This window comes from Marmota monax, unplaced genomic scaffold, assembly GCF_021218885.2.
Source record: "Marmota monax isolate L192 unplaced genomic scaffold, Marmota_monax_Labrador192_F-V1.1 WCK01_AAM20220418_F8-fsc00114, whole genome shotgun sequence".
NCBI lineage: Eukaryota > Metazoa > Chordata > Mammalia > Rodentia > Sciuridae > Marmota > Marmota monax.
In genome coordinates this window covers 594,933-607,204 of record NW_026694943.1, presented here as the reverse complement: position 1 = coordinate 607,204, position 12,272 = coordinate 594,933, and the positions used below count along the sequence as shown (strand labels likewise).

Here is a 12,272-nt window from a genome sequence, read left to right as displayed (position 1 = left end):
ATAAATTTACATAATATACATATAAATAGTAACAAAAATTTCAAACTTTACCATGTATATTTTTTAATATCAAATAAAATGAGCACCATACTATTGTCTTTAAATCTCATCCTTAACAAACTCCACTCAGTAGACTACTAGGCATTAACAAATATATTTCCCCTTAGAAATTTCTAGCTCCTTGCAAAGAAAATAGTTATTACAAAAAAATCTTTAGACCTCTATTCCAATACATATTTTACAGCTGAGAACTGCCTCATCAACATACAATCTGAATGAGTATATACACATATGTATACATATACATATGTATATACACACATAAATATATTTATATATTTTCCCCTAAGGAAAAGCCGACACCACATAATTCCTCAAAATATATGCCCAATTACACTATGTCTTTGGAATTACCCAGGAAAATTTTTAAAGTTTTGGAACTAATTAGCAACACAAAAGGACTGCTGAACACAAAGCAACCATTAAAAAAAAAAAAATTAGACAAAGGATACAGCCTTAAAGCACCAGTCTGAGTTCCCACTGCCAGGATCTTCTGTACAGGATCAAAGGCCAGGGCTGAAGGTTGATAGGGAAATCCATGGCGAACAGTCTAGGGTTGGGCAAGTGTCATCACAGCAACCAAGGTAGCAAAGGATATTTAAAAATAGAAATGTCAATACAGGCATTAGAATTTAGAAGTATACCTGATGCAAAACATACACACATAGGTGCTACTTTAAAAAAAAAAAAAAGTGAACTCTATGTTAGTTATTAACACAGAACCTGAAATAAACAAAAATTTATTGCAGAGTAATACTTCAGTTTTTGCTTTTCCATACTACTGGCATTCTACAGAAAAAAAATTTCCTATTAATGTTCTATACTACTATGTCTGACACCAAATTACTAACGTTTTCAGTAGTCAAAAATTCTGTTAATTGATTTTAAAATGTGACTCATGCTTTGTTTCAAGAATAATTGTCTCATCATTTAACATTACTTGAATGCTAAATGCAAGTACTTCAAGGAAAAGTTGTCATATAATTCATTATTTTGGTCAAGGTATTGGGTAAAGCAATTATCAAGCCATACCAAACATTTTGCAATTGTAACAGAATGGATATGAATACAACAAATGTTTTTGCAATTTACTATCAAGTCCATAATAATTTTAGAGTATTAAGGCAAAAAGTTATGTGTATACAGACTTTTAAGAAACTCTGACGTATGAACACATGGATATTTATGAGGAAGGCTGACATTAATAACAAAACACCACGTTTGTATTTCTCACTGAACAGCTGGTGAATTAATTCGCTGCATCATTCTTTCTGAATTACAAAACGCTATAGCAATTATCTTGCCATTAGCAGGCAAAAATCTCAGTACTAACTTTTAAACCTAACATAATGATAAAGAACCATGCGATTTCATACAGTAGGCCACTGAGACACGTTGTAAGAAAAAAGTGATGAGCAAAGACCTGGTTGAACAGGTTTGACTTTCTGATAAACAATATTCACTAGATAGACACTGTTTTTAAAGAAAATCCAGAAATTGATGAATTTCATCAAAATGTTATAATATAAAAGCTTCCAGATTATTGCTAGCAGTGTCAGGATATGAATTAAAGGGAAGATCATATGTTTGAAGAGCCTTGAAATGATTATTGCTTCTTGTTAGAAAAGAAAAACACCAAGGGAAAGTAGGATATCAGTCTTCAAAATAACCTACCAAGGAAACGTTTGCTAGGGGAGAAACGAGCTCTTTATGAGAACTACAATTATTATTGGTGCTCGTTTCTCTTGCAATACTGTGTAAATCCAGAATCGCCCCCTAAAACGACCCCAGTTTTCCGATGACGGCGTAGCAGGGTTGCGCGCTCTGCTCACCTTACAGAGCTGAAAGTGCTCGGACTGGAGCGTTTCCTGGATCTCAGGCTCCCGGTTCCCTGGCGGGTGCTGCTGCTGTTGCTGCTGCTGCGAGGCCGAGGAGGAGCCGGCGGTCAGGCCGTCCAGCACCTTCTTGAATTTCCTCATGGTCTCTGCTGGGCTCCCCCGCAGCCCAGGAGCGGAGGCACCAGGGGTCCCCGGGCTGGGGTGACGGGCCAAAGCCGAGGGCAGCAGCGACCCAGGACCCGGAGGAGTGGGTGAGCGGAGGAGGAGGAGGAGGAGGCAGCTGGGGGAAGCAAAAGATAATCCGAACAGGAAATACTGCGGCGACGAGCGAGAGGCGGTCACAACAACACCGGGTGGCGACCCCTCTTCCTCCGAGGCCGCCGCGGCTGATGTGGCGCCGCCGCTGCCGCCTCGCTCCGCGGCCCGGCGGCAGCAGCGGAGGTCGGGCGCCCGAGCCCGCTCAGCCCAGCCTCACCTGGCCGCGGGCGGGCTCTGCGCCGCGCCGCCGCCCAGGCTCGCTCGCGTCGCCGCCGCCACGTCCATGGCCCGCGACCCCGCGGATCCTCGCCCGCCCCGGACCCCGGTCCCTCGGCGCGTCCTCCTGCTGCTCTTCCGCGGTCCGCAAAAGCCGCTCGGCCTCCCGCCGCTCAGCGCCGCAGCCCGCCCAGCATCGCACGCACGGCGCCCGGGGCGGCTGCCGCGCTCCACCGCCGCCGGACCGGCCCGCCCTCGCACCTCAGGAGCCCGGCCGCCTTCCTCTGGCGCCGCCGCCAACGCCGCCGGCTCTTCCCGCCCGGCCGCTCCCTCTGGCCTGACTGGACGCCTCGGCACAAGGCACCAACGCCCGCCCAAGCAGCGGCGGCAGCCGCGGTTACAGCGCCCGCCGCGACGGTGGCAGCAGCTGGGCCTCCGCGGAGCTGGGGCTGTGGGGTGTGCGCATGCGCGCCGCAGCCTGCTCCCCGCCCGCGGCTGGTGCCCAGGCCCCCAGCGGCAAGAAACTGGGGCTTAAATTATCCTCTGCGAAAATCCCAGACGCTGGTTGAATTTCTCCCTCCCCGGTCGTGTTGCCAGAGTATGCAGCTGCTTCTTCTGCAGCCGGCATAGTAATAACGTTGAGGACCAAAAACCAGCAGGAAGCCTTGGCTTCAAATTCGGTCCTGAAGCCCGGGGTTGTGCTTTCCCCCTTTCCCGGGGTGCCCGCCCCCGGCGGCTGGCTGCACTCTTTATTGTTGTTGCCTTATTGTGGACTTTGTTCTGGATTGACTTGGATTGGAGTTTCTTTAAAAGGGGGCGTCTAGGCAACGATTATGTCAGGGGCAAAGCAATGACAGACTTAGAAATGTCCTAGGAAAGGAGAGACACCCGTTGGGTTCGGAAACCCAGGCTCTTCCCCGAAGCTGTTAGAGTGGATAAGATGATTCTGGCAGTGGTAGGTCATTGCTAGACAGAATAGGCTGCCGAAGAGGAAGGGCTCTAGCCACGCTGTGACACACCACCCCGATTCAGTCGTGGGGACCCGGGGGTGTGGGGATGGGGGCGGGAGCGCCCATAGCAGTGAACGCGACGCTGCCACTCGGGTTCAGAACCCTCGGTCCGCCCTGCAATCCGATCTGAGTCTTCGCTCTTCAGAAGGGTCGGGTCACAAGAGGGAGATGGACTTTTTGACCCCAGTCTCCCTTGGGTGCTTAGAAACACATATCCGGCGCAAGTTTGCACAGGTGAAGAGAGATTCTTGCGGGGGATGGGGAGAGATTTTCCCCCAAAGTGCGTTCAACAAGGAAAAGGTGGCTGGGACGCAGAGGTGCTGGATTAGGAGGGGTGTGGACAACAAATTAAGAAGGAAGGAAATATTAAAGACGAGTTCTGATTCGGATGGTGGAGATGCGGAAGATAATCTCCGGGCTAAAGACACCTCACCTCCCCTACGCTCCGCAAAATGCTACCGAAGAACTATTCTAGGGTTTGTTCCAAACCAAAATCAGAAGCAGCCGCCCTCTCCCTGTGATTGGCCGCCTCCTGCCGGTTGAGGACAATCTCGTCTCAAGTATTGGCAGATGTGACCGGCCTCAAGAACAGTCAGCAAACCAATCAGGACTGGGGCTTACGGACTTCGGGAAATGTAGTTCCAGGGGAAGCTTCCACATCCCAAGGCTCACGCCTTCCGCTTGGAACCTGTAATTTTTTTTTTGTTTTGTTTTGTATTTAATATTTATTGAAGTAGGCAGTTAATTCACCCTGGGGGAAAAGAACAATAAATCAAATGTGAAGACTTTCAAAAACTTTCCAAGTGGCTCTGAACTTTTGGTGTATCAATTTAGTTCCTCGTTCCTTAAACATATATTGTCCAGTTTGACTCATTGTGCTAGGTTCTAAAGTACAACAAACAAATAAAAAATGCAATACTAACTCTTAACAACAGGCTCACCACAATCTCAAGGGGACATAAATAAGTAATTTTAAAACAACGTGATTAGTGAAGCAGTGGAGTTACAGACAGGAAGACTGAAGAGGGCCATTTAGCTGGCCAGAGAAGGTTTCCAAAGGGAACACCCAGCCTATGGTAGAAAAGCAGGAGTTGATCAGGAAAACAGGAGAGAGAATTGCTATTGGAAGGCAACAGGGGAAGGAAGCATCAAAATGACCTGGTGAACTTTTTTTAAAAAAAGTACAAATACTGGGGCTGGGGATGTGGCTCAAGCTGTAGCGCGCTCACCTGGCATGTGTGGGGCGCTGGGTTTGATCCTCAGCACTACATAAAAAAATAAAAAATAAAGATGTTGTGTCCACCGAAAACTAAAAAAAAATAAATATTAAAAAATTCTCTCTCTCTCTCTCTCTCTCTCTCTCTCTCTTAAAAAAAAAAAAGTACAAATACTCCATGGGAAAACTGCAAAACAGGGAGATCATATCTCCTCAGAATTTTATGATCTGCCTTTCCACCTATGTTTAAAATACATCTGTTGAGGAACTTGTCATCATTGGATTATAAAACTCTTTGAAGAAATGATATCTTCTTGCCAAGAGGCATTGTGGTGTAATGGAAAAATCCTAGGCTTTGTTCCCTTAGACCCTGCTGGACTGATGCACCTGGGCAACTGTGTTTTAATCAGGTGATGCTATATTCTGGTTCCAAATTATAGCATGAGAGGCAGGCATCTGAAATAAACAAAGCCCAGAGATCATCTTCTTCTGGGTATTTGGAATTGAATTATAAGGTTGCTAATTGAACTCAACTAGGAGGAAGTCATGTAGAGTCAGGGGTAGGTGGCGTGTTTTGCTTCATGTACACAAGCTAAGAGTACCCAATCTTAGATGGAACATGGAAGGATGGAGCATATGCACGGAGAACAAATAGCAGTGACCACCAGGGAATGACTCCAGGGAAATGGAAAATAGCATCTCCATTCCTGACTCAACAGTTCCATATGTGATCTGGATATATTTTCTTTCTTTCTTTCTTTTTTTTTTGTAAATTACTTTAAGTGGGTTCCTGGTTTTGCAATAAAAAATTCTTGACAGTAATTAAGACTGAACCTACCCCTGGAAGTAAAGAATGTAGGGTTACTGTCACCATTTTTCACCTGCCATTTGTTACCTTCTATTGTTAATAACCTAAAGTCAAGAGGCTTTTGCAATAATCCACGGAAGAGTTGGTAGGTAGTCTTACTAGGATGGTTAAAAGTTGCAGTGATGTAAAGCAGTCAGTAATATTCTAGATTGCATTTTAATGGGAGAACCAAAGGATTTGTTAACATGAAGTGCTATCAGAGAAAGAAAAGCGGCAAAGATGATACCCCCAGTTTGGGCCTGAATACTTCAGAGAGTGGTATTGTAATTTAATTTTCACATCTATGACTCTTGGGTAATTTCCCTTGACCATTTTATACTTTAGTGGACTCAACAAACATCAGCTAAATAAACAAGCCTTGTCTGGGAAAACAAGCAGGATCTACTACATTGTGATCTTTGTCAAGCTCTGGCCTTTCTAGAAAAACAGATCAACCAGATGTTAGTGATCCTTCACTCTTCTGACCTATGCACATTAAATGATATTTCTACAGTGAGAATAATATTTAATAAGTAACTTTGTTGTCAGCATTTTAAATTTCAATGAAGTATTATAGGGTTTAAATAGAGTTGTAAACATTTTGAGCATTTTTCTAAACTTTTATTTACCATGTGGTTAGATTTTCTGTTACAAGAGCCTTTAAAATTGAACTTGATGCAATTATTCAGTTAATATATTGTGAATGAAATAATTTGCATAACAGTTTAAAAGTTCACATTTCTTCCATAGCCCAACCCTTGCTGCCTCCTTCCACTTCATCCCATAGCCCACCCCACTCCCCAAAAGCAATAATAATAATAGCAACCAGAAAAAAAATCTTTCATACTATAGCAGTTCCCCAACTTATGATTGGGTCCTGTGGGATTAAACTATCGTGAATTGAAAATAGTGTAAATGGAAGAAGCGTTTATCACCCCAACCCATCAAACGTCCCATTTTAGCAACAGTGCGCAGTCTGGGTGACTGGGCTGCTCCCAGCTGACTGGCAGCTGTACTGGAGGTCCTGGCCCAGGCTCTGAGAAGAGCTACCTACCTGGGGTCCCCGCCCTGGAGCAACAGATCCACACTGAAAATTCCAAAAATGGCTTCTACTGAGTTCCTATCACTTTCATACCATCATAAAGTTAAAAAATAAAATAAAATTGTAATTATCAGGGTAATTTGAACAACTGTCGGGGAGACTTTTGTATTTCTCAAAAGAATTCCCTGGGACAGGTCAAGTGGTTCTGAGAGAGTTGCCCAGCCCTCGCCTTTTTTTAAATTAAACACTATTCAGCATACAAAGTAGTGTCCTTTATCTAAAAAATAGGCCAGTGAGGAAGTGAGAGCTTACCAACAGAAACTGACCACTTTTTCCCCTCAGAGTGGCCTGACAGTGAGATAGTGTCAGTTGAGACCAGCTGCTGTGACAGATCCTTTTCTTTTAGGCTCTGGGGAAGAGAGTGTTGTCACATATTCAGTCACCTGATAGAACTTTCAGATGCCAACTTGCTTTACTTTCTGGTCAGCCCTTAAGACTACCACATTAAATCCAAAAAGATCAAAACAAAAGCCTTAACATCAGGAGAGCAGGAACAAGCCTCTCCAAGGACCCATCAGAGCCCAGAGAATTGTACTAACATTGAGAACACTAATTACCTCTCAGAGGTTTCATACAGATGGTGGAAAAGCATAGTCTCGATACATTGGCTGGAGTCCTCAGCTCTGGAACAGGCACCTAGCTTTAAACTTGGAATGGATTCCCTGACAGTGTTTCCACAAACATTACACAGTTCATCCAACAACAATGCACCTACAGATCTCTGATTGGAATATCTGCTTACACTTCAGTAGTTCAGTTCCAGTTTGACCCATCAATATTTCAGAGTGCAAAATAACCCCTGGGATATCTGGGATCATGAAATCACTAAATTCCATAAAGCAAGGGAGATACAGAAGAATACATTTGGTGCTTGTGCAATTTCTAGGATCTAGCATCTGAATCTTAGTGTTGATGTTTTTTCTGCATTCTGTTCCATAAGCAATTTATGTGTGCCTACTGTGTGACAGGGGCTTTGCTGAATGTTGTGAGTATACCAACATGATACATGATACAATTGGACTGAAACTCAATAAGAGCAATATAGGGATAAGGAAACAAAATTCCTAAAAGGAAAGGCAAAAAATCAATGTCAAAGTCACCTTTTTATTTCATGAGAATTATTACTCTTGAACACTTTACAGTCTCTAAACAACATTCAACCATTAGTGTGCATTCATTATGGTATTTCATCCCAGAGGATGAGATTCCATGGGTGTGGCACCTAAGGATGGGTGGGTGGAGGAGGGTGGAGGACAAACACTGGAATCATTGGGTTGCCTAATGTTCATCCCAAGCCACCAACTACTCCCTCTAGGTTTCATTCAAACTAGCACAACAACCCAGATATTTCCCCCGAGACTTGATCTTGTTTAACAAGCCCCAAGTACAACTTCCCTTCTTTGCTTTCCTCATAACTGTAATGAGAGTGTAACTTCAAGATATGGCTTCATAATTGAGGTGCATGAAGGTTTTCACATTTTCATGTGGGTTAGTTCCTATTCATGGAGTTCTGAGCCTCCTTGTATTTTTGTAGTGATAAAATAAGCAATGATCCTTTCAGCCTAGCCTTCAGGGAAAAAAAAGAAGGATACTAGACTTTTCTTTGTTTCACATTATTATATAGCGATTGGGTATAACTACACTTTTGAGAAGCCAGTGAAAAAGTAGTTTGAGACTAGCTGTCAACCAAAAAAAGAACTTTTTTTTTTTTTGCTTGGAGCTAATATATTTGTAAAAGTAAAGGCAACATTGGTAAGGATTTTAGTGTCACTATGGGTCACAGCTATTGATGAGTAACATCTGCTGTCCCTGTGCTGTTTCAAATGATTAATGTGTAGTTTCAGTCATAAAGTTAGTTTCCTGATTTAATGTAGGACTGTCCAGTGCCCCATAAGAGCATCCAAACATAGTAACATGTACTTTGCTTAAAATACAGTACATATCATTGATGCATGTTGTCCTTGGAAGTGACTGCCTCTTATTCTGTTCTGAAACTAGAAATGTTCTGCTTATTCATGATAAGAGAGTTTGTTAAATTCAGGAAACTGAGAAGGAAGCTTCATGAGAGCATTATCATAGCTTAATATATAGTGGTTTCCTTAAAAAGATGTCCCACTGTAGTTGAAACTTAGAGGAGAGCTACCCACCTGGTGACAATATTAGTATCAATGGACAACCTACTTGGGTAATTCTACTCCTTCTTTATTCATATCTGCCCATCTGGTATCCACTTTTTAAAATTTCCATTTCTTATGTCATATAATAACAGAGGGCTCAGATAAGGAGACAGGCATCTTGACTCCTGTCCCTAGCAAAGTACAATCAGACAGGTCACTTAACCCTTAAGTTATCATTTCTTCATGTGAAAAATAGGAGTACAGCTGGGCACGGGGTATATTCCTATGATCCCAGCAACTCAGGAGGCTGAGGCAGAAGGATTGCAAGTCTGAGGCCAGCCATAACAACTTAGTGAGATCCTCAGTAAACTAGTAAGAACTGTCTCAAAATATAAATAAATAAATATATATGTTTGGGAATGTAGCACAATGGTAAAGCACCCAAATACCAAAAAATAGGGATGCAAATACCCACTAAGTGTTTTAAGATTAGAATATAAGGTTCATAGCTCAAAACCTGTCATATATATTGAAATTAAGCAATAACTATTCAAGTCAATCTCTTTAATGTCTATAGCCTTTCTTTAGGTGATTTTATTCTGTTCTCATGACTCAAATATTATCTAAACATGGATGACTTACACATTTATTTCTCTCTTTCAAATCTCTCCACTGAGTGACCAACTCATTTTTAAAACCTTTTTAACGTCTCCATTCGGATATTCAGAAGGCATATAAAATTTCATGTTTAAATTCTTCACTTCCAACTGCCAAGGGTACCTTATACCTCTCATGGCCTTTCTTACATCTGTTCACAGCAATTGTAACCTCCCAGATGTTCAGGCTCACACCAGTGAACTTTGACCACTTGCTCCTGTTCCCCCACCCACATCTCTCATGCACACACATACCCCTCTATTAAGTCCGCTGGCAAATCCTATCAACTTTTTCTTTACAATAGATTGAGAACTTGACAAATTCTCACATCTTCCACTTTCATTGTTTAGTCCAAACCAGAATCACTTTTCATCTGTATTATTGTAGTTCATATCAAACTAACCCTCTCTAGTTTATTATAAACAAAGGGACCAATTTAAAATATAAGTCACATTATGTCACTCCTGTAGTCAACATCCTCCAGGGTTTTCTTATCTCCCTCTAAGTAAAGGTCAAAGTTCTTCACGGTGGTTTATAAAGGCCCTACAGGATCCTGCCCCTGTCTGTCTTACCTCCCTTGCTCTTCCCTCATTTACTTCAACCCAGCCCCACTTGTCTTCCAGCTGCTCCTTGAACACTTCAAACACTCTTGTGACTTATGGCTTTGCATAAACCAGGGGTCAGCAGATTTTTTGTTTAATGGGCCAGATAGTAAATGTTTTCAGTTTTGTGGGTCACACACATCCTGACAGTCTGCTCCTTAACACTGCCAATGTGGTGCAAAAGCAGCCCCAGGCAATGGGTGAACTGAGCATGATTGTGTTCCAGTAAACATTTACAAGAACAGGTGGCAGGCTGGTTTTCACCAATCCCTGCCCTTTACTTCTCTTCCCTGAGATAGTTTCATGATCCAGTTCTTCTTTTCCTTCATGTCCCTGCCCAATTGTTACAAATTGATAAGAGAATAAGATGACATAGATGTTACTTCATCAATGTGGCCTTCTTTGATTTTTTTCCCCATAAGATTGGCATAATTTTTACCTCTTCCTCAAGTCACACACAGGTTCTTCCCGTACTCACTCAGTGCCTCTGTCCTGTCTTATTTTTCTCTTTAGCTCTAACTGGCACTTCAAACACTGTACATGTTTGTGAAGGGACTTTGTTTTCTTTTCTGCTCTTTCCCTGGGGCATAGAACAGTTGATTGAGATAGAATGAATTAATAGACTCTGGGCTAGAATGCAGGAGTTCCTTCTGGCTTCCAGTATAAGCTGATAAAACCTCTAAGCATGTCACTGAACCACTCAGTTTACAAACATCTCTTTGTAAAGTGGGAAAAAAACAGACCTGTTGTAGAAATGAAGTCAAGAAGTAAATACCATTTTTTAAAAAAAAAATCCTATTGAAAAATAATAGAAACATAAGTTTTTGTTAGTTTCTGAACCCTAATTTTCTTTTGGGTAATATAAGTACTCTTCAAATCAAAGAACTTTGATATGTTCAAAGTTCTAAAGAACTAAAGTAACTTCCTGTTTATGGTCATTTTCTCTGCTCAAACTTTATACAGTGAGGAAAATGCAAATCATCAGGAATAATTTGAATGTCCAATGTAATTGTTTCCTTTTTTCATCAAACATCCTTTAAAAATCCAAATACCCGGGGCTGGGGCTGTAGCTCAATGGTAGAGTGCCTGCCTTGCATGTGTTAAGAACTGGGTTGGATCCTCAGCACCACATAAAAATAAATAAAGATGTTATGGCCATCTACAACTAATAAAAATTTTTAAAAAGTCCAAATACCCACTGTAGAGATCACTCACAAGTGACCATTTATAACTCCATTTAATAATTTAGGAGCTAAAGGTTGTTAAATTTTAATTAATTTAACCTAGAGTTGTGTCATTGACACATCTGTTTCAATAATTTAATTTTTAAGCTCTAATTTATATTTCAAATGGAAAGATCATATATCAGAATATTATTGTCTACTGTTTATGACTTTCCATTCCTTGCATTAGACATATTGAGGTGTTGCAAAAAATCAGGCACATGCTCAAAAGATACTCCTCAAGGCAACTTTACTTCTGCAGAGGGTGTGCTACTGAACAAAGTCTGGTAATCAAACACACTTGGTCAAGCAGTCTGCCCATTTTTATCCCTAATTCAGCAATGCCCCTTGCTCCGATAGAAGGAGCTCAGTATGCAATTGGCTAATTTTAAAATCGGAGGGCAAAGGGAAAGACTATAGTTAAAATGGCTACTATTGGAACTCACATCCCAATTTTACATTTAGGGCTAATACTATATTCTGAAAATGGGTCACTGGACTTTCTATTTCTCACACTTGTGAATTAATTCTATTATTTTCTCTTATTAATTCTAAAGTGATCAAGTTTTAGTTATGCATACAGCTCTGTTCAACATCAAACCCTCTCCTCCTTGATCTCCAGAATATAGTAGAATGAGTGTTTCCTATGCCTGGGTGAAGAATCTGAGTGCTACTAGCTAGGAAAGTAGCTTTCAGGGTCAGAGAACTTGGAATGAGGAGTGGGGCTAAGCAAAAAAAAAAAAAATGGAAGCCAAAACAATTCTGGCAGACTAAAGTCCATTTTGCTTGCTGCCCCTGAGCATGAATTGTTATGTCCAATTAGCAAACATAGGATCTGAGATTTTCTTGGCTGCCATACAACTCAGATTGCTGCTTTAGTGGCAGCCAAATGATTATCCAGGAGCACATTAGGGAGATGGACAGAAATTCCCGAAAGAGCACATTTGAGACATTATTATTATAGTAGCAGGCATATGGTTCAATGTACAAGTGAAACTTTATTTTCAGATACTAAAATTAATTTCTGAATTGAAACACACCCTTTATTTTGTTTTCAACTTGATGCAGAAAATTAATTTCATTACATCAGGAAATCTAAGAGATTTTTCAGTCATTACCAAGTTCT

The 12,272-nt window shown here is 41.6% G+C and overlaps 1 protein-coding gene across 5 annotated transcripts in view; it reads right to left on the bottom strand.

Annotated features, from left to right (window-relative positions):
- Stxbp5 (syntaxin binding protein 5) overlaps positions 1-2,292 on the bottom strand; it is a 180,444-nt gene extending 178,152 nt beyond the window's left edge. For all 5 annotated transcript variants that reach the window (XM_058573613.1, XM_046427358.2, XM_046427360.2 and 2 more), the window contains exons 1-2: positions 1,893-2,292; positions 513-610 (exon numbers count right to left, since the gene is read on the bottom strand). In XM_058573613.1, coding sequence (XP_058429596.1) covers positions 513-610; positions 1,893-2,039 — 245 coding nt within the window. In that variant the 5' untranslated portion in view covers positions 2,040-2,292. The remainder of the gene's footprint in view (positions 1-512; positions 611-1,892) is intronic.
- Positions 2,293-12,272: the final 9,980 nt, after the last annotated feature.